The following is a 25,870-nucleotide window of genomic DNA, read 5'->3' on the forward strand; positions in this document are numbered from 1 at the left end:
CATGCAGAGGGACAGCATGTTGGCTTCTGCCCAGGCGAGGCACTAAAATCACGGCTAGGATTAGGAACAGGCAGGAAGGAAGGGCAGGAAAAAAATCATTGAGTGCAATTCATATACTTTGAAAACAGAAAGTCAGGGGGAGGGGAGGGAGGCTGCAGCTTTGCCCCACTGAAGTAAGAAAAGCCCTTTTGTGCTCTTGGTGTCAGGATTTCATCCTTTATCTGTGGTCTTACTGTTCCGTGCTGCTCCTAGCACCCACAAGGGTTGTCATATCATCTGGGTGGTGGTGGTGTATTTTAAATGTGCCTGTATTGGTTCCTTATTTGGTACTCCTCTTCCTTCCCCAGGGTGGGGCTGAAGCACACTGGCACCTTGGTGGGTCTTCTGACTCATGTGGGGACCGCATTTCCCATCTCCAGGTGGGAGCAGCCAGAAGGGAGACTTGCTGAGGAGCCCTTGGCTGTACCACCACGTCCTGTACAGGCAGGTGGACACAGCCTCCAGCTCTCCCTGCGCACACAGTCAACCTGCCCAATGATGGGCATTCCTAAAAACACGTCAACAGGCTCGTGAGGGTCAGCGCAACATCACCTTTGTGCACCTAGAGATCACAAACTAGAACTTTTGAGGACTGAGGCCACTGGCTGCCCCAGCCTCTTGGCTTTGGCAGGGATGGCTTTTATCAGGTGGGAAGCCCTGGCTCGCAAATGGGATTATGTGTCCCTCATCTCTCTGCCCAAGCTGTGCTCCTGCTTATGGCCAAGGGAAGGGCTTCACCACAGTGGGACACTCCACTCATAGCTGAAAGTGTGGTAAGAGAGTGAACAGTATCAGTGGAGACAACAAAGTCTAGTTACAAAATTAGGCCACTCTCATGGTCTGATAAGTAGTGCAGCAAAGTAACTCTAGCAGTATCATAGAAGAGCTGAAAGATGTAACATGCTAAATTAGATTTCACCTTGGTTTTAATTATACAAACTTAACATACTGCTCTGAATCAACAGTAATCTGAACTACTTCAGAGCAAGGTCATAGATAGGTGTAGGAGAGGCTGGATGTGAGAGCTGGGTATGTTCATCACTCCATTTTTGCATGTGGGCTTTGCCTGTGTTTTATTTCTATTGCTGAAAACGTTTTTCCCACCATCTGTGAAATCATGGTCAAGTGACCTCAATGAGTTTCTCACTGTGCTTTTGTTTTACTTTTCAGCCTCAACAAGTGGTTCAAAAGAAGCCTGCTCAGGTAAGAAGAGCTAATTTAAATTCTTTAGACTAATCTAAATGAAATAATTCCTCCGTATTTAAACAGGTCTCCTTTACTGTAAAGAATGAAGGGAAATACATCAGTCGTTTGAGCTGGGGGACAGCTGTTGGCTTGCTAGGCACAGCCACCAGAGCAATTCATGCAGTGGCCCTTGGGAAGGAGAGGAGGCAGCAGTAGACAGTGCTTGCTTGGTGCTCTTCCTGAAGAGGCCATCTTGCCGTGGTAGTGCAGGCACACACATGCACAGCATGTGATAGCTATCTCTGCATGTCCTGAACATGGGTTAACTGGGGATTGCTTCCAGCAAGGAGGAGACACAGGTATAAAAACCTTCTCCCCACTGGTTTAAAGGAGTCTCTAAATCCACACAATAAAATTGGCTGAACTTGGTACTAGACTGGATCCATCATAAAGACCGACACATTTGAACTTTTTCTGTTGGATTGTATTATTCCTCTTTAACACCCTTGGACAAAGTGCAAGCCACAAGGCATTATGAAACTGGTCAAACACTGCATTTACAGTTGCCTCCATTTTCTTTCCACAGCCTGCCCTGTGTTAAAAAAACCCCAAAATCTAATTATGCCACTTTATTATATATGCACCAGCAGAGAAAAGACTGGGGGCATGGGAGCAGGTCCGTCACTGCTCAGCAGAGTCCATGGGCTGTGCTGCTTTACTTCCATGCTCAGTCAAGAGCATAAAGGGTCCGTTGCTGTTTTGGAAAGAGGTCTGCTTTCAGAAGGGAATAATACTTCTGTTTTTCTGCCGTATGGTTTCAATACATTATTGTACAGTGTACATTATTGTGTAATAATAACTGTAATCTGAATTAGGAGCTGTTACATAAGAAACAGAAAACATCCTAGCTGTGAGTTGAAGGGGTGATATGGCGTAGCTCTCCAAAGCATGTGCAGGAATCAGGTTTCTACAAAAGAAATCAATACAGTTGCAGCAATGGTGAATCCATGGCACTGGCAATAATGTTAATGTCTCCAGATGGCAGAGATAACATACAGAATAAATGTAGTAGTATTTTCAAGTGAGGTAAGTTTTGCAAGGAGAGGTAATGTCTTGCATTAGGCCAGCTTATGCAAGAAACACAACATCAGTCCCCAAGGACTTACCGTCTATAACCTTCTGACTACACCACACAATTCAAAATACACCAAGTTGTTCTAATAAAAGATATTTCCTCTCCCTGGTCTCATTTACATCCTTCAACTGTTACAGCCACTATCAGGCTATTCCTACTACAACATGGTAGTAAATCTGCCAGTGGGCACAAGGCCAGTCATCTCCTCTGTGACATCTGAGATACAGGGAGGCTTAAACCCTGCTGTGCAAAGGAGGCCAAATCTGGGAGGCAAACACTCCCGGGGAGCGGTTCGTGTTGCAGTTTCCTCTGGTACGTAGCAGAGCTCATCCCTGCTTAGGTCAGCAGGATGAAGGGGTCTAGAGCTAGTTGCTCTGCCTGCAGCTTAGCCAGGCAGAAGCCATTGCTGCCAATGGCATGTGTGGTGCTGTGAGGTCTCCAGTCTCCACGGGCACTTACTCCTGCATGTGTTTTGTTTGAACAGTAATCAAGTGCTAGCCCTAGTGCAAGAGAGGAAGAAATGTCTGGGACTGAGGCTGGGCTGGGGCGTGGGAGGACAAAGAGGGGACCTGGGACTCCATCTTTTGGTAGCAGGACAAAGTAATGACAGATTTAATTGATGGTGAAATGATGTAGGCGTTTAAACTAAAGCACCAGGGTTCCCTGTGTGGATTTTCCTGTCCCTTCTTTCCTGAAGCAGTGATTCCATTGGGGATGCTGTAGGGTGTTTCAGCCAGACGGATGCAGCCGCTGCTGCACGGAGCCTCGGCAGCATCTCTGTGGTCAGAGAAAGAGAGCGAAAAGGAGGCCCTTTGACATTCCCATTAGTAATGGAAATGTTTGTATAGAAAATGAGGAGGCACAGAAGAATTCATGACAGGAGAGAGAGGGCTTTTTAGAAATCCCCAGTCATCACAACACAACTAGTGAAATTACACTCTTTTTAAATTGTTTGTGTGCCATGTCTTCGCTCAGAGAACATTGCTTTTTTTTTTAATCCTTGGCCTGAGGGATGTTCAGTGAAATCATTGACTTATCTTTAACCCTTTCTGGTTTTAATAGGCCACTCTCCTCCTCTTTCTTACATTAGCACAGCATTGAGGTTTTGCTGGATGTGGGTACATGGCAGAGAACAAAAATTATCACTGTGAGCAAGTGCTCATGACAGTGTCTTCCTGAAGTTGAAAGGAGGAGGTAAAGCAGTAAAGGAGTAAAAGTATAATTCCTGGAACGATCAGGAACTTCATGCTGCTGGGTTTCATTTAAGTCCAGTTGCCTTTCTCCGATTTCTTTTTACACTACTGAATTTCCCTTTAAAGGAGGGAGGTTCAGACTCAGAATTAACAGCAAGAACATGAGCTCATGCAGGCTTCCTAATCTGAGCTGTCTAAGGGAATAGTGATAAATTATATAAACATGGGGACTACATGGAAGTTCATGGAGGATAATGTAAATCTTACACTACATTCAGAGGAATCTCTTCCTTTTCCATCTGTTTCCTTCAAAATATCCTCCCAGATGGCTTTACCATGTGGCAGTCTGGACTAAGTTAGAAATGTATCCTTTCTTCATCAGTGGGGACCCTAAGAGGTTACACTTGAGAACTGTTGTGTGATAGTTTGTTACCCCAGCCTGCTGTGGTTTAAGTGGCAGAAACTCTTGGTCAGGCTTCATCCCCAAGCGCTTTCCTGTGCTTTGAATTTTTGGTGTATTCTCAAAGATTTCAGTGAGCGTTAGTTTACATCACCATTACTCTTACTATTGCTGCTTGAGAGGTGGGCCTGTGCAAACCTCATGAAGTTCAACAAGGCCAAATACAAGGTCCTGCACCTGAGTCAGGGCAATCCCAAGCACAAATACAGGCTGGGCAGAGAATTGATTGAGAGGAGCGCTGGGGAGAACGACTTGGGAGTGTTGGTTGATGAGAAGCTCAACATGCACTCGCGGCGCAGAAGCCAACTGTATGCTGGGCTGCATCAAAAGGAACGTGACCAGCAGACCTAAGGAGGTCTCTTGTGAGACCCCACCTGCAGTCTTGCATTCAGCTCTGGAGCCTCCAACACAAGAGGGACATGGAGGGAGTCCAGAGGAGGGACATGAAGATGACCAGAGGGCTGGAGCACCTCTGCTATGGAGACAGGCTGAGAGAGGTGGGGTTCTTCAGCCTGGAGAAGAGAAGGCTCCAGGGACACCTTATAGCAGCCTTACAGTGCCTAAAGGGAGCCCACAAGAAAGCTGGAGAGGGACTTTTACAAGGGCATGTAGTGACAGGACAAGGAGGAATGGCTTTAAACTGAAAGAGGGGAGATTTAAATTAGATATAAGGAAGAAATTCTTGACTACGAGGGTGGTGAGACACTGGAAGAGATTGCCCAGAGAAGCTGTGGATGCCCCATCCCTGGCAGTGTTCAAGGCCAGGTTGGACACAGGGGCTTTGAGTAACCTGGTCTAGTGGGAGGTGTCCCTGCCTGTGTCAGGTAGGTTGGAACTAGATGATCTTTAAGGTCCATTCCAACTCAAACCATTCTATGATTCTATGATTCTAGTGCCTATGCCTCTTGGGTTTGTGTCATTTTTAAAAATAAGCAGCAAGACCAGATAAAATTCTCATTTTATGAAGAACAGCTCTGTTCCCATCACAGTTTCCCAGATTTTAAGCATCGTGCAGGGCTCCGTCATGCTCTAAATCTCTTTATGGATGTCTGCTGTCCAGTTTGGGGCCATACAGATGCCTGTATAAACCTTTGCAGTGTCTTCAAACATCCTCAGAGCGCTGAAGATTTACCATCACACAGACGGTAAATGCAGCAGTAAAATCCACTGGAAATCTACACGCCCATCTCATTAATATAAACCTTTAAATACTGTGGTCTGTACACATCTTTGTGATGATCACTGACTCACACTCTCACGCTTCCTTGGGAAAGTGAGGAAAAGATAGGCAGCCCAACTGCATGGCATTGGTAAGTTTAGCACTTCTCACGTAAATTTGTGCCTAAACCTCAAAACCAAGACACTCTTTTGAAATCTGCTCTGTCTTCAAAGAATGACAGCCAGATCTTACAACCATGATGTGGGAATATTCTTACCGAGGTATGTAAATAAGCAGTCCAAATAGAAATTTCTCCATTTTCCTAATTTTTAAGCAGTTTGTAGCAGCTGTAGACTCAGCCATATGGGGGAGTTACACTCTTAAGTAATAGAAAGGAAATAGATATATTTAGGAAAACATCATGAAAGCTATCAGAGTTTTCTGGAAACAGGACATGTTTTATTTTTGTCATTCTGGAGAGAAGAAATACTGTGAGTGTAGAACAGCCCTTTGAAAATCTTCTTATAATCTCTTTGGGAGGTCTGTGCAAATCTCAAATTCTTTGTATGAGAGTCTGAAAGACAGCATATCAGTTGAAAGACAGTCAGAAAAGTATACATAAAGTGTATATGGAAAGGTGTGCACAAAAAAGTGTACAGAAAAAGTACACCAAAATGCACAAAGTGTACTTTGGCATCTAATGCCAAATACATTAGATGCTTTTAAAACAATGTCCAGAAAGATCAAATCCAAACAAGAATAAAAGCTAAAAAGAAAAGCGTAATTTTGTACAGGAAAGATAATGCAGATTTGCTGTATTTTTTTTCATGTTACTCAGTTCTAAGTCTTGGTATCAATAAAGTTATGCATGTTAATTAGTCCTAATATATATATATACACACACACTCACAACCGCAAGTTATATATGTTCCCCAGCTGCATACGTCATATATGCCTACTCAATGTAGAACACAGTAAGGCTCTGCAGCCCAGGAGCTACATCTGTGATTCACACATTCATATGCAGCCCAAGAGCAACAGACAGTGAGCAGAGCTGGGCCTGGGACCCGTTGTGGTTGTGTGGCAGGTCTGACGCACTGGGACACGCAGCAGGCCCACGGTGCACGTGTTGTATCGCCTCTCTGCTGTGGAGTAAATCTTCACTTCCACAAGCTTCAGGCGTTCTGTGAATTTATTTTTGCCCTTCTGGGAAATCTCAGGCAGAAATATGATAGAAATACTCTGGAGATCCACTTCAGTAGGTTGAAAAGAAGCTTCCAGTGTTACAGACATGATGGCAAATCCTTTGCACTCAAGTAGGTACACATACATACACACCAGACAGAGCGTGTGCCACTGTCCAAGCCCCTCCTTGCAGCCTTACTCAACTGAACCTTGGCTGTAGAAACATTGCAAAACTGCCCTGGAGGTTGGCCTGGTGCCTCAATTCATCGTTCGTCCCATTGCATCCTGCAAGCTGTGTTGTGTGTCATGTACTTTTTCTGGTTTTCTTGATACGGCGAGTCAAAAAGTTGTCAGATCCCAGAGGTAAAACTTTATTTTTTAATGATATGTGGAATTTTATGCTTCAGTGTAAGGTAAGTGCATGTGTGTTACATACACCACTCCAGAGCATCCTCTGAAAGTCTCAGTTACCATTCTTTTATTATTGTTTTTTTTTAAAGCAAATACTGAATGTTTTCCCATAGGCAGTGGTGGGGGACATCTTATATGCACTTGAGGCTCTTGGTACCCTGTGAACACATGCTGAGCAAGTGTTTATCACAGCTCCATCAGCTCAGACTCACTGTACCTCCCTTCCCATGTGCAGCCTGGTCCCACTGGAGCTGCTCAAAGCTTTCCCATTGGGGCTGAGCCGTGGACCTGTTGTGGGCCCTCTGGCCCAGTGCCCTGCCTCCCACCACCACCACATGGGGGGAGAGTGCTTGTTGGAACTGGTCAGAGGTTTTGCATAAATAGCTTCATGTTTTTATTGACCCTTTTCCCCATAGGTGTCCTTGGAATTTTTGTTTTTCCAAAGCTTCACAGTATTATGATCACTTGGGAACTGGGTTTTTTAAATCAAAATAGGGTTTGATTCGGGGCCTTTGAACACTTTCACTTTGCAAAATCCTTCCAGATTTTGCCTTTGAGTGTTCTGGAAACATTTTTCTGATTTGAAAATATCACTTTAACAAATGGATAATAATGTCACGGGAACTCTTATGAAAGATGCCTCCAATTTGAAAATTATGTTTCGTTGTTACCAGTTCCTGCTGTTTATATTTCAAGCAACCTGTAAAGATTGGTTGGTGTAAAATGAAAAAGACAAAATTAGAATGCCAAATGTGTGGACTACAGACAGAACCATTAAGAAATTAGGTGGATGCTTGAACTACAGGAATGGACCTACCATTGCTCTGGGAGAGGTTTGCGTTTGATTTCAAGGAAATCAGGAAAGTCTCATGCTTTCTTTATGGATGCAATAAATAGAGACTCGTGGAGGGTGCTGAGCTTTATGCCCTTACCATTTTTCTCCTTCCAGCACAAATTGGTGGCAACTGCATGATGTGGCTTCCAAAGGAAGACATATTCAGTCTTCTTTTATGATTGGTTTATTGTGACAGGGAGACTGAAAAGTTTGTCTGATGACTGGAAAAAAAACCAAACCAAAACAACAAACAGCACAGTTTTTGAAATAAAACCCCAAAAAATCTGTTCTATGAACAGATGAAGCACTGACCTGTTCTAAAGAATGAGGGCTAGAAGAGGAAGCCAGGTATTGCAGCAAATCTTGTGTTACCTTATGACGTAACTTCTGAATATACTCTGAATAACATAATTCAATGAGGCTACACCTAAATACCCAAATCAGTGTACGATTCAGGTTTCCAGGGCTTTAAGTATTTATGGTTGTCATTTATTACATAGCTATGGTAGAGTAACATTGTTGAGATGGCTGCTTCTGGAAATTTGGCTGTAGATAAATTAAACAAAGAAGTTGAGATACTATGTGACCAGAAGGAAGGAAAGAAAAGGAAAGAAAAAAATACTTTCAGAACAGGAGTATGTTTAGATATTCTTTTAAAGAATGACTTTTAAAGAGTCAGAAATCAGAAATACATGCAGTGATCTGAAGATGTGGGTTTCTGCTCTATGAGGCAATTTGTTTTACATTTTTGTAGTTTCTTTTATGATAGTGGTAGGTTCATGCTGGCCTCTCAGTGTTGGGATGGCAAAGGCTTTGCCAGCAAGTACAGTTTCACACAGTGAACACTGGAGCCGCAGGGCCATTACCACAAACCAATTTTATAAAGATCACTTCTATAAAAATTGCTTTTGCTCACAGCTCATGTGAGTACCTACCAGTAATGACAATCTAGAAATAACTCACCCAGCATTTCCACCATTTCACAAAGAGCACAAAGGGAACAGGCAGATGGTTTTTACAAAGGTAGTTTAAGCATTTAAGTGTGCATCATAACCACTGCTTCAGTAGATACTCAAATAATGTCTGTAATCCAGCCCTCAATATTTGTGATTTACCAGCAGATGCACAGGTAGCCCTGTTTCCCTGCAGGCAGAAGTTGGATGTTTAATGGAGAAAATCACTAAATACCCAGATCCCTACCTGCCCATTTCCTCCTGAAGTCAGCAGGTGCCTTGGCTTCACTGCAGGAGCAAGAAGCACTTGCCAAGCAGCTGACCCACAGGCTCCTGTCTCAAGTTATTTGGGACTTGGAAACCCTTTATGGCCTTTCCTGGGATCCGGTATTTGGGTGGCCTACAAGGCAGGCTGAGGTGCCTGTCCATGTGTCCCCATATGCTGCCTAAGGAGCAGAGGTGCCCCAGTCAGCACTGTGCCAAGTAAGCCTCTTGCTTCCTTAGAAGACATTAGCATTGAGCACTGGAGTGTGCAAGTCCTATTTTAGGCAAGTCTCCCAGTGCCGTGATTCCCCTTCTGCTAAAACTGAGGTGCTGATGCTCACTTCTTGAGTAAGGGAGTTAGGAGAGTGCACACAGTCACAATTCGATGTGACTAAAAAGGAATTGGATTTAGCAAGATATTTTTGCTTCGTGGCTTGTCAGGGACTGTCTGGAAGGTTCAGAGTCTTGCCTGCTGCAGTGTGCTGCTTGGAGATGTCGTGTCCTTGTCAGCCAGTTTCTGAGTCAGTCAAAGAGCAGGAGTGCCATGGCACAGCCCAACACAGGAGGAGCCTTCAGCTCTGAAAAAGAGCAAGAAAAGGTTATTTTAAGTGTTTAAATATGCAGCATTTAATTCCCTTGAGACAAGCCCTAGAGCAGGAGGCAGCTTTCTGAGTGCAGCGCCTGTCACACATTTGCCCATTCAATACAGACATGCTCTCAGATTGCAGCTCTTTCCCTGTGTGCTGGGCAAGACCTGTCCCTACAAGCACACATAAACATTCATGGACTACAGCTGTTGAACCTCTTCATGCATAGCGCTTGGAGCAGGCACTGCAGTTGATGGCAGAAGGCTGGAGGCCAGAGGGGTGAGCTAAAAGATTTCCCTAAGTCAGCGGTGCTCTCCTCCACCCTCTCCCCATCTCTTCCCTCTCCCCTCCCTGCCAGGGAAAGAAGCCCGAAATGGGCATGCAATGGCTGTGGACAGGGTGGCTTTGTGTTTGATCCTGTGGCTGTGGCCACAGAAGCTGTTTAGGGAGGTACTCCATCTAGTTCAGAACTTGGCTCTGATTTGACACAAACTGAAATCTCACTAATGATAGCCAGAAGAGAAGGGGGCTGTGACATGTGCTTGGGAAACACCATTGAGGAAGATGGCTGGCCAGGGAACAGTGTTTAAAAAAATGTCAGTCAAGAGTAAATTAAACCGTGCTACTTTTGCATACACATGGTACATATTTGGGCCAAGATGTCCAAGAGTAACAAGAGTCTGTGCTGGTACTATTTGGGTATCTAACTTCACAGGCATTCAGGATTCTAGGCAGTACTTGGCTACCCTCTGAGAAACTGGATTATTTTAAGATGTTTCCAGAACGATATCCAGAAAGCTGAAACTACCAGAACAATCAGCCTCTGGACTTATAGCAATAAAAATAATCAAAATGCTAATTAGCAAAGATGAGGTGTGTCAGAAAGCTGTGCTTTTTGCTCAGAGCTTGGTTCCTGAGCTTCTCATAAAGGCTCTGCATCTATCACAGTCAGAATCGTTGTTGCTCCTCCATACCCAGCTCAACTCACTGGAAGACGCCCTATTTCCTGACATAACTACTATTAACAGATACTCCAGGGCTATAACCCAGCTCATCTGCCACTTCTAGAAATTGCTACATCTCTGCCATACCAGTTCAGGACCATGTAAATTCTGTGGCAAATTGTATGTTAAAAATGAGGTATGCTGCAATGGAGGTAAACACAATGAAAGTTAAGACCAATGAAAATACATTTTTTATCTGCTAAATAATTTGCTGGGACAGTCAGTCACCGTATTTGCGTACCAGCACTATTAAAAAAGATTTGGCTAGGGAAAAGAGCAGTATGCTCAGCTCTTATTAACTGATATACATCTTTAAACATGTTCTGGACGGAAGCAATAAGAAGCTAATATTTTCTTTTATTCTGGGTTTTGCATGACATATGGGGAATTTTGTAAGATCCCTTTGTTGCTCAAAATAACAGCCTTGGAACAGAAGAATAAGAACCATTTCACAGCTCCTCTGTCAGTCCCAGTGGGGCATTTGTGGAATTCGGTGAATTTGGTTCCTTGGAATCAGTGCTGCCATAATACCCTGGGGTGACATCTGACCTCCCTGGGCAGCCCATCAGCTTGTGACACCTGAGCCAAACATGAAGGCTGGGATGGATAGGTAGGGTCTACGAGCATGCCTCCTCCCTTGCAGGTCAGAGAGGACCACATAGGCAAAGGATTCATTAAAGTCAGTGCTAAATAAAATTGTGGTAGACACTCTAAAACCATTTTTCCTGGTGGACCTTCCATCCCGTATCACTTCCATTGATGCTGTTACTGTACTGCCCCTTAGTGCTGTGTTTGTATGAAGAAACCCAGATGGCAAGCACTGGTTGTGACAGACAGGCTACCATCTGAGAGGACATTCAGAACTCATGGTCATCAATTGCTCATTGGGTATTGTGAGCATGGTGCTGCTCTGTTTATAGACAGAGTAAGAAGTTTGGGCGTATCACAGCCTCTTAGTAGACTATGCAGTGAGAATTATGCTCCTAGATACTTCATGTTGAAGGCTATAGGAGTATGTAGGTGATTTTCTGCCAAGCAGTGCATGAAGGACCTAAACCTTTGGGCAGCCTAACATTTGTGAGCTTCTTAAGTTCATCCTTACAGGACCTAAATGAATAAATGTGCTTTTCGCATTCTGAGGAAAGAAAAAAAGCCATTCAAAATGACTGCCTGGCTGTTGGGCATTGTAGCACTCACATCACCATAGTAAACTATATTGTGGATCTTGTTTCACTGGGATCCCAATGCCACAGATGGTAAATTCTTTATGAAGTCTGCTCCAGCAGATGGTGAGCACCACCATGATGTTCTGCTGCTGATCCCATTGTAAGGCAATTCTGGAAAAGCCAGAAGGTTTTCAGAAAATGTGGCCAAAATCTCTCTTTAGAAGTTACTGTCGCTTATATTAAAAAGGGATATAATATCGCTAATGTATTTCTTGCTTTGCCTCTGCTCTGTCAATATAGTCAAATGTTTGGGGCTAATGTCTGATATCAGGTTTGGAGAGTTATTTGCCACACAACATCATGGGAAAATAGAAGGAAAGAAATAAAAAAATGAATCACCCACATTCTGCCTGAATTCAGATCTCAGATTTCCCACATCCTGGTATTTAATTTCTCACAGAGTTACCAATGGTTGATCTCATGGCAGGATTAGTGGGAAGAAAAATGAGAGCTCCATTGAAACCAGACTTGAGTCTGGAAGGAAGGGACATGTGAGCTCTAGGACCTGGGAGATATCAGGTTCAAGGCAGTGAATGGCTTTTACCCCCTCCCCTTCCACGATTCTCATGCTTATTTTGAGGTAAAATCTGGAAACTGAAATCAGAGTAGCAAAGAGACAGTTACAGTATGGTAGGCAGCTCACCCATCACTTTAATAGTCTCCTGAGAACTGTGTTATACAGTGAAACATTAACTGTATTTTATATTAATATTTTTTTATGTTTAGGAAGAGGAGAATAGATTAACACTGAGGTGTAAATTGCAGTAAATGTCTCAGTCCTAAAAGAAAACACGTTCTGAACACACGGTTCCCCCAGGATGCCTTTTCTGATTTGATTAAAGAATATAGATGTGTTCAAATGGAAAAGAAACTCCCATAAAAGGTTCTAGAATCAAAAGGAAATAATCACTATCTATTAAGTTGGACAGACCTATTCACTTTGAATCAGACTGTCTTGCTTAGAGAAAGAAAAAGCTTCACCCTGTGGGAGCACAGATCGCAGTGCATATGGAGCTTGAGAAGTTGGGTTGCTGCTCTATGCTGAAGAGGACCATACTTTTTCACCCTTTCCACCAGGTTGTGTGGAGATATTCAAGAAATTGAAAAAAATCTTTAAATGCATAACTCTAAATCCTTTAGGAGTTGAACATATTAAGATGACAAGAAGAGTATGTCATTAAACCATAACTACCCTTTTTGGATTACCTGGTATTTGTAGATTTATTGGCAAGATGGCTTAAATTAGGGATATATTTTTAGCCTGCAGCATTACATAATAAAATAGCAGCAGAATTCTTTGCAGTAAAAAAAAGGGAATGAGGGGGGAGTTTATTAAAACCAACACAAACTTTTCTGATTTTGCGCTTTTGCCTGCACAAAGAGGTGCTCCATGGTTACACAATCAGTAAAGTCTGCAAGGAAAGCATTTCCATTACCCCGTTTTGCTCAGGAGTCGTCGCCCTGCCTTTCGCTGCAGACCTGCTGTTTAGTCTGAAACTGAAAATTAAACCCAGAACTTCAGCTCTCAAAGTTAAATACTCTGCTTTACTTGCCAGCACACAGCCTCACCAGTGTCTGTGTGGTAAGATCTATGATTAAACTCTTCAGACGTTTTTAAAAGTGTTTTACAAGTCTGTTAAGCTTTACTGTTTTTGTTTTGTTTTGGGGTTTGGGTTTTGGGGGGGGGTTTTTTAAGGACAAAAAAAAAATCATTTAGCTGAATTATACTGCAAAGTTTCACATGAACTCTGCTGAACCAGATTGGAGAACCCAGCTCGCTATCTTTCACAAATATGTTTCTCATTTGGGGGGGGTTTCAAGGCACCACCCAGGGAAGGTAGAGCCTTGTACGTTAAACTCCCTCCTTTGGAAACAAAATAAAAGAGAGGAAGAGGAAAGCCGGGGGAGACTGCAGAAGAGTGACGGCGGCGGCGGAGCCACCATGCCCCTGCCCACCCTGAGGGCTGCACTGGCATGGCGCGGACACTCAGCCTCGGGGCTGGCACTCGTAAATATGTCACTGGTGCACTTCCACTGTGAAAGGCTCTTTTATCTTCCCTTCCCACAGCCCCTTTCCAGTGGGTATGCGGGGCCGGCGGCTGCCGCTCGGCCTTCCCGCATGGCTGGGCCCTAATGAGGTGTGTGCGGCTCTTGGCTGCAGGTTTTCAATCTCTTTCTTAATACTTCAAAGCTGCTGCTCCGTGGTTCAGACAAGTTTGATCACTTGGCAAAATCTCTCAGCTGGGATTCAAAAGGGAAGACACTTTATTTTATTATTTATCATTACAGATAGATAGGTGCTTCCAAATCGCGGAATTGCCAGTGGCTCTGTGGACAGGGCCGTAATGCTTTTTTAAGTGATAAAGGATTGGAGGTGAATAACTTCTGGCAGTTGCTTCCTGTCTGTAACAAGTAGTCCTTTTTAGAGGGGAAAAAAAGAATAGAAAACTAACAGACCTTATTTCATTCTCCTTTTCATGTTCTAAAATAGGGGGGAGGTGGTAGAAGGTAAATGATGGGGGTTTGACCTCCATTTCAAAGTCTGCCCTAGTGTTCCTTTCCCTGCTCCATTCTTGGGAGACCTTCACTGTAGTCCTCCTTCTGTCACTCAGTATAAAATACGCACAGAAATTGGCGCTGTTTCAAGTGCCACAGGGGCTCAGGAGGAAGGCAGACTCCCTCAGGCTTACCTGTGTGGGCTCCAGGATCCCTTCCGGCTTTGCTGTCCCCATTGCCACAAGAAAGCGGAGCTAATGCAGTGACCCACAGAGTTTTAGTGAACTGTGCAAGCCTAAGCATTTTTAAAGATTGAAATCCACCTTTCTTTTTGCAATTTCACCTAATTATGGACATACATATTAGTGATTAGAGACTATTATTAGACCCTCTGCTTGCCTTACGCTCCAGCCTGGATTTTGGCTCTGGAGCGTGGTGTGCTGTGTGAATGCGAGCAGTTTACCACTCCTCCAGCTTACAGCTCCACAAGAGGTTTGTAAGAGCAGCTTCTCAAAGTTGGGGTTAGTCCAGCTCAGTTGTATATGTTTCTAATAGTGCTGCTGCCTCCTTTTCCTTAATATTTTATTTCCTTCCCACCAGAACTGTTTACATCTTGTAGGGTTGAAGCTCTCCAAGACAAAATACATCTCTGTCAGTGTTAGCACAGCACCCGTGATTGCTTCAAGCACCATTTTCACTTCAGGTCTGTGCTTTGCAGACTTTAAATGGTGCTTCCTGCAAAATTCTTCTGACCTGTGCTGAGATTTAGCTGGAGATTTTTAGTCTCCTTTTAATCACATGGAGAACAGATTTTTTCAAAGTGGTTTGACCTGCTTAGGTCAAAAAGGCACTTGCTATACTCAGATGCCAAAACGTGTTTAAGAAATCTGGCCTGACGTAATTTAGACAGCCGAGTCTCAATTTCAAAAGGCTTCAGCAGCACAGGCTTCAGCGCTGAGTGACCTGCTGCCTTGCAGAAGCCTCATCGCTGAGTTAACTTCAGGGCTGCTCTAAAATACATGGCAAAGTTGGGCACCTGGAGCTGAGGTTCATTCATGCCCATCTGTAACAGACGTCGAAAAGCAGAGCCTAAGGCAGGTACTTTTTAAGGTATCTAAACATCAGCCAGCCTAATTCCTGTCTCTGGAAGTTCTCAGTGTGAGCCCTCCTGGCTTTAAAAGTCCGGTGTCAGATAAGCCTTTTCTCTCAGAGTAATCAGGGAGATTCATTATCACTCCATTATATCAAATAGTTCTCCTAGTGGGAGATAAGATAGCAGATAGAGAAATGTTTGTGAATCCCCCTTAATCTAACAGGAAAAAGAGATCTGAATCTATATTTAAAGAGGGATGTCCTGTCCTGTCCTGCCCTGTCCTGTAGGGATCCTCCCGAGCACTGTCCTGATCCCCTCCAGTTATCTGAACCTGTTATCAAGGACCATAACGTGGCAAAGCCTTGCGAGACACTTCCTCCAGCAGAAGAAGGGGCTCTGTAGGAGTGGTTCCTGGGCATGCAAGGATGGTAGCTCTCTCCCACCCTGCCCACTGTTGTTGGCCTGGGCCATGCTCACCAACAGCTGAGTCCCAGCGCAGTCCCAGGAAGTTCTCTCTGGCTGCCCCAGCTAGTTCACTTCCTCCAACAGCTGGAGATGTGGATTATCCAGTAATCCCCATGAGCAGCCTTTTTGCTAGTCAAGCAGTATTGGTCCAGCAGTGAAAGGAGGGGACACCCTTAATTTGGTTATTAAACGTGCAGCTCTGAAGCCACATGCTGGTCACCTGCAGTACAGCATCAGTGCTTTGCTTTATTCTCTCTGCTCCTTTTCCATCCCTCACAAAATATTTGATTATTTATATAAAAGTGGAGTGACTTCAACAGCATAAAGATGCATCCTCCATACACAACAGCTGGGTGGGTGTAAGCTTCTTTGAACAAGGTAGAAAACCCTGCTTGAAGTATCTGGTTCAAATCAAGAGAGCATGAGGATTTCGAAACAGGTCTGCATATGAGTTTCCAAACCAGTGCTATTGTGTACATGAACATTCAAAGATAAGTCTTATCCTTGCTGTCTTTTGCGCATTGCCTTCTTGAGCGTGGAAACTTTGAGGGCATTTCCAAGTCAAAATGATCTTTAAGATACTCGCCAGCCCTTAGGGTGCTCCTAAGAGCAGCAGGCAGCTCTGCATATGCCCAACAGCATGCACTTGGGCATTGGGAATGTTAAGCAGCAGCTCAGCAAGGCTCTTTGCTGGTATCCAAATACTGGACTCACACTATGACCAAGTCTGTGGTCTTTAGAACGCCAACATCCTTACATGACAAGGTGGGCCATTAGAGGCTAAGTCCATAGGAACTTACACATTTAAGGAGTGGTTTCCACTCCTTAAATCTCAACCCAAAACTTCCCCATCAACTGCCATGTCTCTATTTGTCCCTCTGTTTAATGTCATTTAAGTACTGAGTTTTGCTTCCTTGGGGAGACCTGCCTGCTCACTACCCCCAGGGCTGTCCCATGTCATGGAATGTCTTAGTCAAGGACTATAGGAACAGTGCTGGGCAAGGGGAGTGGGGCTCCAGAACTGCTCTGTAGGCAAAGTTTTTAGCTGTGCTTTTAGTCATCAAGCTAGAGGAGTTGTGTTCCTTCTTGCAGTGAGAGGAATTTCTTGCTTGCAGGCTGGTTTACTCATGTGTATTGGGATACAGAGTTTCTGTATTGAAATAACTTCCTTAGGTGCCCTTCTTAAAAACATGCTTTAATCCAGCAGTAAGAAGAGTTGTGTGGCCTTCCTGTACATGGCCACGGTGATCTCCTCTGCCCCAATAAGTCCGTTTATTGTGATGTGTGAAGTAAATACCTGCACCAATTTGAGCTCTGAATCCAGCTTCTGGAGTTAAACTTTGCCTTACTGCTGAGACAGCTGTCACTGAGCTTGTCAGTGTACTTTGCAGAATGAAGTAGCTCGAAGCAGCAGATCCCACCCTAAGCTTCACACAGAGCAAACCTGCTTTGAGTGTCTCTTAGTGCTATAAGAATTTCTAAAGCAGTTTGGTGCATTGGCACTGTGTCTCAGCAGGGCGCAGCCTGGCCCCCTGCATCTGCAATAGGAGGCACTGCCTTCAGGGACTCCTCTGAAAATATTAGCTTGCATGCCAGGGGATTTCAGACAAGTTAACAACAGACAATGGTCCACAGTTTGCAAGTTGCTCTTGTCAGCAGTTCTTTTTGACATATCTATTCAAGCATACCCTCTCGGGCTTAGAAAGCAGCCAGCAAAATCTGTGCCAATAGCTAATACTTTGCTATAAAATAAGAGCTCTGACAAAGTCAGAGGCTCCATATGTAGTATTACTGTGATCCTGCAGTTCAGTTCATCTCACAAAACTGGTTCTAGTTTTTTTAAATCCGCAGTTCAGAAATTCATGAGCAGAAGGTGAAAAAAATGAATTGCCAGTGGAATTGTCAGTGAGCTTTTTGACACAAAGACAATTAACCTTGAAATAGCCATGAAGGAGCTTTGCCCCAGGGTATTAGAACAGAACAAACATTTTTACAAAAATGCCAAACAGTTGCCCTGTGTAGGTGGGGGAATGCTCTTCTCTGAGCTTCAGGAATGAAATGCGCATGCTAGTGGTTATCACTTCACATGTTCCTGCAGTATACACTAGTTTGTTTCCCACAGTGGGGAAACTTGAAACGCAGGGGTCATCATCACTCTGGAGAGGGTTAGTGGGTCCACGCATTTCGACACTGCTGTTCTGTGCCCTTTTAGGCGTCCCAGGGGATCACAGACATCCACGCAAGGCAGGCAGGCATGACACAGAAGACGAGGACTCTTCTGGCCCGGCTGCTGGATACCAGATGAAATACCCAGGGCATCTAAAGCAGCCGCGGGCTCCTATCTTCAGGCAACCAGATCCCACCAAGGGTGGCATATTGTGAAATCGTGTGTTGGGCAAGTTGAAATAGACACGCTGGCTGCAGATAGCACTTCTAACTAAAGCCTGCAGTCCTACCTCCTGGTCCTTTTTGTTACCTTCACCACTGTTAAATCAGGGCCAACAACAGTGGTGCCAGCCACCCTGCAAAGTAGCCCTTCAGAGGACAGATACCTGCTTTAAGCCACTGTGAAGCATTTGTCCTTTCTTTCCTTCTGAGGCCCAACATCAGTGAGGCATGAGGGTCCCAGTCCAGTGTCCGCATTTGCCAGGCACTTGCTAGTGATATCCCTCAAGGAAAGACCTATTAAACATTTGTGTGCATAGGAGCTTTGGAGAAAGCCTTCTTGGTGCTCTTTTTTTGGGGAGAGACAGCAGCTCCCCATCACTCCCTGCTTGGTAGGGCAGTTACAGCAATTAAGGGAGGAAACAGCTCAGGGTGTTTATCTTACAGCTTGCAGTTTGTCTTACAATATCACTCTGTGATAAGCATGCATGGAGCCAAGTAAAGCTGCTTCTGCAGCACATCCTCATGCCAGTCAGCCCCTGAGGATACACGTATGAGGGGCACACAGATGCACAGGGAGCTACCTCGGATATTGTCTTAGCAGCAGGGAGTAAAGCCTGAGCTGTGCACGCAAGTATTTACCCTGCCCTTCAGGTGCTTGTCCTGTTCACCCTGAGCTCTGCATGGCTGTGGCTTCCCTGTTAGCCGGATCTGAGTTGGTCTGAAGCTTTCTCAGGTTGCAGTCTGCTAGCCCAGCTTCTCCCCAGCTTGCTGGAGCAGAAAACAAATAACCAGGGGAGTAGCAGTTCAAGGCAAAACTGGGTCGATGAACATTTACGCTCAATTAACACATGTCACCATTCTGTCTCCACAACTACAGTGAATGCACCTAAAAAGTGAGAACAACCTGAATTAAGGCTGCCATGTAACGTGAAACCTTTGCTTCTCGGCTGAGCGTTTCCTGTGGCGGTGGTGGTGCTGAATTTATGCTCTGCATGGCTATCATGCTGTGACTGAGTGACTTGGATTTCTGACGTCTGCTCTAATGACTATGCTTTCCTTCTTGATTTTTTGTCCTTCTCTTCAACTTGATCGGAAGCACATCTGCGCTTACAAAGTATTTCACTTTTGGCCTAGGGGCTGATCCTGTGATACATGGCTAGGCCATCGACCTTGGTGCGTCTGTGAGGAGTTGCAAGCGCCTGGAGGGTGCTAACTGATGGTAAAGCATCCTTGCCCTGAGGTGCCCAGTGCCCAGACATGCCAAGCAACGCACTTCAGTGAATCTCTGGCTGAAATGACTCAGCACAGAGCTGGTTTGCAACTGCTAAGGGGTGCACAGTTTTCAAAATGCCTGCCTCCCTCCGTCTTTTGGGGAGACGTGTGCATGTAGGTGCTGTAGAGGCGTAGGGTGGGTTGAGGATCACAGCTGCACAATCTTCTGATATTTGCAGCCAGTTTTTCACAAATGCAAAAATTCCCTCTCTGTTCTGATCCTACACGTTTGCATTTTCTCTTTCAGAACCTCTACTTGCTTCTTCCTTTGGGTCCCTTCGTGCATATATGTCTGATTTGTATTATCCCTTTGTTTGAATTGTAAGCCCTTCAGAGCAGCAATCATGTCTCCATCTGTGTCTTGACAAGGGACTTACATGATAGGTTGGCTTAAAACCACTCATCTGTAACTGAGCTATCCTAGGCTTTTGCAAGGAATGAACTTCATGAAGGAAGGTTTTCTTTTTGCTGCACAACAATCTGATCCCTTTGCCAGCTTTCCTTCATGAAAAAAGTCTTTCCCAGGACTGATGTGAATTCAAAGTCTGCTGGTATTACTTCATTATTTAATAATTATTAAATAAGTAATTTAATAATTATTTAGTAAGTATTAAATATATTTGGGAGAGGTTAGCTTGATTTTTTATTTCTCATCCTTCCAGGTACTACTGGTACACACATTTGCATGTATGTATGCAGATGAGAGAAACTCATCCCTCATTACATGAACATATATATATATACACACATGAAGGAAGAGCTTCTCATTAATTTTCTTGGTCACTGCAGCAGGGACTATAAGTAAAAGAAATATCGTGAGATTGACAGTAAAAATCACTAGAGTGGGCAACTCTTTAACTAAAAGTAGCTCTCTGTGGTCACCCAGGCTGGGCTCTGAAGTAAGTCCTTCCACATACTTTGCCTCTCCCCCGTCCTTCATATTCTGTGATCGGAAGTCTACCTTCATGGAAAATGAGTCCATCAGGTTTCGGTAGTCTCCTGACAAGCCAAGCATAAAACAAAGAGAGCTGCTGCTCTGCCCTCGCATGTACACTGCCGTCTTCTGCGAAGCAATGATGAGAGGCTCAGGGCTGACTGCGGTGCTGTGAGGAATGAAGCATGTGGTCATCATCGAATACCAAACCATATCTACCTGTATTATGTTAAAAGCACAGAACCCACAGTTGTAATTTTTAACTGAAATACTTGGCTTGGAGGCAAAGCCAGTGTTTGCCATCATCATCCTGAGTTCTGAATTACCAAGGCTCAAACCAACATACTTTGCACTGTTTCTCCACAGGCAGCCCAAATTAGCCCTTCGTTAGATGCCTGTAGATACCATTTTTCTTCTTGACTTACATGTTGTAACAGTCACAGTCCCTGTTCTGCGAGGAAGATAAGCAGGGAAAATCCTTTACGCATTAATGGGATTTGATGGAGAGTGAGCTCAGGTCCGCCAATGCCGCCAGGGACGGAGTAAAATTTGCTTGATCATTTTGTGATCATTTCCATAGCAGCACTGTGAATATAACACTGCTACAAGTGGGCATGAGTTGTGAGGAAGAAATTGTTCATCTGCATGATAGATCAGTGTCTTCTGGAATTTAAATATTAATTGAAAATTCAGGGTCAGAGGGCAGCTGACACTTGGCTTTGCTCTCTTTCCTCTATCCACGGCTTTGATCATGCTACATCTTTCTTTGTGCCTGGTGCTCGAGAGAGTACCCCAGGGTCATGGACTGTTTCCTAGTCAAGAGGTATAAACCTACTGGCTTAAATATCTGAGGCCCAAGCTTTAGCAGGGGGTGGGGGTTTGAAGGGAGAGGGGGGACTGTTTGCTTCATGCTTTTCACATTTCCCACATAACCCAAAGCAGACTAAACAAAACCAGTGTGAAATCTCATGGCTTGATGCTGCTATGGTTATATTTTTTAAGCTGTCATCCATTCATTTATACTTATGTTTATTCCCTGGATTTACAGCTTTTTTCAGTCTTTTCTTGTGGGGAGGTGGGGGGGGAGGTTGAAACCTTTTGAAAGGGGATTGCAGTGAGCAGTGGCCTATGATTAAAGCCCAGTTTTTTTCCTTGATGCCGCTCCTCTGCAGCAGTGTCACACATGGTAGCATTTAGGAGCCCTTCACAGCTGAGGTGTTTCAAACACTAATGAATGGAAGTTTGGTCATATAATGCAGGCAAGCTTTAAGGCATGCTTTGCTGAATGGTGTACTGTAGTGGCCTGGGAAAGGAAGAGAGTTATAAATTGTGTCAGTTAGCCACCCAGACAAAATGAAGCCATGTGGAAAATCAGATCTATTAAAGTATGAAGACTGTTATAAGCTGTTTTAAGCTGGTCATTCTTCAAAGGTCTCAGTTGGCTGAGGGGGTAAATTCCTCTTCTTCCTAGATCTTTTTCACGTGCTGTCTTAGGCGATGATGTGCAGCCTTTGATAAAAAACAACTTTTCACTGACAGCCCCTTTCATTAGAAATGTTTATTTCCCCCAGTTTACCACCCGTGTCCTGAAAGGTACTGCACATTTGTTAAATAAGCAGTGTAAGAGCATCGCATTTGGTCAGGCCTGCTGAAGGCAAACATTAAGGCAGCACTACGGCAGAGGAGAACAGCTGATAAGGAGAAGAAAGCTTCCCAGAGCCTTAGCTTACCTGCTCAAAATGCTTTCCATTTTCTAGCTGTTGATGTCTGCTGGCCATAAGAGACCCTTGACAGAGCATGGCACAGATTACTTTTTCTTGGCACCTCCTGGGGTAGGTGGAAAGCCTGGTGGGGAAAAGTGGGGAGATCAGAGAGCAGGGGACCTACACCTCCTTTCCAAGGTGGCTCTTGAGATGTCACAGCAGCTGTAAAGGGCATTTTGTTAGCTCAAGAGGTAATTGTCAGCAGCGTAAGACACACAGTTGCCACAGTATTTATTTTTTCTGTTTGTGTATTCTAGGAAGAGACTGAAGAAACGTCCTCACAAGAGTCTGCAGAGGAAGACTAGGAGACCACACCATGCAATTTCTACCTCATCAGCAGTTGGGTCTTTTGAAGGGAGAAGACACTGCCTTGACCACTTTTTTTCTATTGCCATGGTCTTTCCACTTTTGCCTGGGGGGGGCGGGAAATCGCATAACCTTAAAAAGGATTTGACTAATCATCTTTTTTGTAATCCCTTCACAGTCCCAGGTTTAGTGAAAAACTGCTGTAACACAATGGGAACACAGATTAACGATGCAACTTTTAATTACTGTTTTCTTTTTTCTTAACCTACTAATAGTTCATTTGAGCTGCTAAGTAAGGGTGAATGGGTCAAAAAGAGCTCCGAATCAGGTTTATGTCATTCACTGCACTGCATATAAACAATTAACTTGTAACATAGTCATTATAATGGGCATTGAAATAGGAAAGGCTGAGTGTGTAACACTAAAGCCTTGCAACTCTTCCAGCAACCCACTCCCTACTTAGTGAACTCCCTGTTTTAGAACACCAAAGATAGGGAATAGATACTACTCTTTTTCTCTTGTAACCTTCTTGTAGACTTGTACTTGATTATTTTTATTTTTTTTTTTTTTTAAGACTTACTGTTATTTCAGGAAAAAAATTGAAAGCTGATCTTTCACTTCATTCAGCTGGTAAGCAGAAGAAAGAAATCAACACGAAAAGGTACTTTTCATTTTGCAAAAGGGAAGAAAGACAAAGATACATTGTATAATTACAGATACAAACATATCAGCAGAAGTAGTAGTATACAAAATGAACAGCCCTCATCTTCTGGACGATAGGAAGCCAGAGTTGGCTTTCTGTAGATCCAGGCATTTTCTATGGAAACAAAAATGACTGACACCAAACACCTTATGCCATGAATGACTAAGTCTTTATTGAGAAAAGTGTTTTAAAACATACAGAAAGGTACCTCAAAATTAACCATTAATTTATCCAAACAAAAATGATCCAGATGTTTTGCTTAGTTTCGACTAAATCCACTTGCCCTGTACCAGTATTTCAAAAGAATTGCATCTCTCCTCAGTACTCATCAGTCCTCATGTAAGAACAAACACCACGTACCTCAGCTAAGCTCGTGCATTACTTTAAGCAATGTATTTTGACATAGGATGGTTCGCTGAGCACCTCTGTGCCAGTGACAGTTTTCCATCTTTTCATTCAAAGCAGCACTTTTAGCACCAGATGCAATATTACTCCACTATTCAATGCTACCTCTGATTTTTACAAATAACTCAACAGACTGATAAATACATGCTGCTATATACATTCAATGCAGGAATTTTTTACTGGGTAGATAATCATGAGTATCTGCATTTTCTCCTTATTTCTACTTCAACACTTAATGGCAGTTAAGGAAGCAATATCTTTATTGTGTTTTGGCATGACTATGTATTTTTCTTTCTCTTGGTTTGTTTTTTTGTTTTGGTTTGGTTTGGTTTTTTTAATGTACTTACCCTATTCTCTGCTAGACTTCTGTGTAATGTACTGTTAACTTGAATATATTTTTGTACTGAATTGCTGATAGGTTTGTGAGGATAATTTTCAATGACACTACATGACATAGAAAAAAATTTAGCTGTAATGTTTAAATATTACTGTCCAAGTTTGTACCTCGAATTGTTTAAAGAAATGGACTAATTGATTGACAAAGACCTACCTCCAGACTTTAAATGGAATGAACTTGTTACTTTCAGCATTAGTTTTGAGACGTTTGAAACAGTTAGGACTGCAACTAATCCCTAATTGAAAACTATTTTTGTAAAATAACTTGCGGAAAATGAACACATTTTAAATTACTTTCGTATTAAAAAAAAAAAAAAAAGAACAAAAAAAAAAACCCTTCAAAGAAACTTGAAGCTTTGTAGGTGGGAAGCAACAAGCTCAGCTTTTGCATAATGCAATCACAAATATGTGTTTAAAAAAAAATAAGTTAGTAGATTGTAAGAAAATACTTGACAAGTATTTTCGTGTATTTTACACAAATGTGATTTTGTAATATGTTTCAGCCAGATTTATTTTAAATGCTTCTTATGTAGAGGTTTTTTTGTTCTCCTCTCTCTCACTTTTGTTGTTCCTTCTCTTTCTCTCCTCCTATTTCGCTTTCTGTGGTTCTGTTTTATTTCCCTTCTTCCTCTCTTTCCTAGTCAGTACTTTTTACCATTGTATTAATAACTGGGCCAGGGGTAGTTTCTCAGGAAGACGTCTGTTAGTATGGCTTTAGTACCGAGCCAAATGCAGTTGAAGATAACTACTTACTGGCTTCTTCCAAGAGGCAGTGTCAAGAAATACGGACCTCCTTGAATGCCCACAGAGGGTTCAGTGGCGGAAATCGCTGAGAAAGAGCTGATCGGAGTATTACAACTAGACACATTAATACTGAGTGAAAGAGAAATAATCCTAGCTATACAGTAGCTCTAACAGGCCAAATCCAGTGTCACTTGAAGGTAGTAGAAGGAATTCTGCTGACTTCAAAAGACATCAAATCAAGCCTTAAGCAAGTCTGTTTAGGGGTTTTATTTTTGCATTTTTTAAAACCACAGTATTCAGTGGATGACACAGAAGTAATGGCTGGGTGTGTGTCACGCTTCAACCTCCGAGAGACTTACCACTCTGAACTGAATCTTATGTTTTCTATATATTGTAGTACAATCAAAACACATTACTACCTCTTAGGGCCTACTATACCTCATTTTTTCAGACTGAAAAATTGCATGTGGCCATTGAATCAGTGAGAACATCATAAAATTTTTTATATATATAGTTTATTTTTGTGGGAGATAAATTTTATACGACTGTTCTTTGCTGTCAGTGGTCACTGCTAACTAAGACTGGACATTTAACTCTTTACCATTTCTGCAAGAGAGGTGTGTTTGCAGGAAAAAGAAAAAAAACACTTCAAGATGTTTAACTACAGTTTACTTTTTCTTTTGAGTGTCTTCTAACTTTACGCTTTGTTCTTCGTGTAGAGTTGCTGTCTATGATTGTACTTCGAATCGCTTGCTTGTTGAAAATGTTCCTTTAATGGATTATCACAGTCTGTTCAGCACAATAAACATAATAGCCTCTGTGATCCCCATGTTGTTTGATTCTTAGACTTTTGTCACAGTTCCATAAAATGGGTAATAAAGTTTGGTCACAGTGACCAAATTTGTAAAAGCTTTGCATGCAAGGAGTCTTTTTTTTTGTCCCAAGACCATAGGCGTGTGCCCCAGAAGAAGTGTGTTTGCTTTTAGGGGCCCCAGGGCTGGTGCTCGGCAGATGGACACATCCTGTGACTCTCCCCTAAAGGTGAGGCACCCATTCCTGGCCTGGGACTCACTGTGCTGAGCTAAGGGCTAAGCCATGCACTTTGGGTGTGGCAATCTTGCCCACCTGACAGGAAACACCATCGCACGGGCCAGGCTGAAGTGGGTTTTGTGGGCTGGCCTCAGACCTGCCTCTTGGTGACCCACCAAGATGATGAGCCTTCTCCTCTTTTCAGGCAAGATCACAGTTTGCATCCAAGTTTATGGAGTC

At 43.4% G+C, this 25,870-nt stretch overlaps 1 protein-coding gene across 1 annotated transcript in view; it reads left to right on the forward strand.

Annotated features, from left to right (window-relative positions):
* HMGA2 (high mobility group AT-hook 2) overlaps window positions 1-25,518 on the forward strand; it is a 121,607-nt gene extending 96,089 nt beyond the window's left edge. Inside the window, exons 4-5 of the mRNA XM_030480221.1 lie at window positions 1,210-1,242; window positions 22,305-25,518. Coding sequence (XP_030336081.1) covers window positions 1,210-1,242; window positions 22,305-22,352 — 81 coding nt within the window. The 3' untranslated portion in view covers window positions 22,353-25,518. The remainder of the gene's footprint in view (window positions 1-1,209; window positions 1,243-22,304) is intronic.
* The last annotated feature ends 352 nt before the right edge of the window (window positions 25,519-25,870 follow it).

Source organism: Strigops habroptila, chromosome 3 (genome assembly GCF_004027225.2).
Source record: "Strigops habroptila isolate Jane chromosome 3, bStrHab1.2.pri, whole genome shotgun sequence".
Lineage (NCBI taxonomy): Eukaryota > Metazoa > Chordata > Aves > Psittaciformes > Psittacidae > Strigops > Strigops habroptila.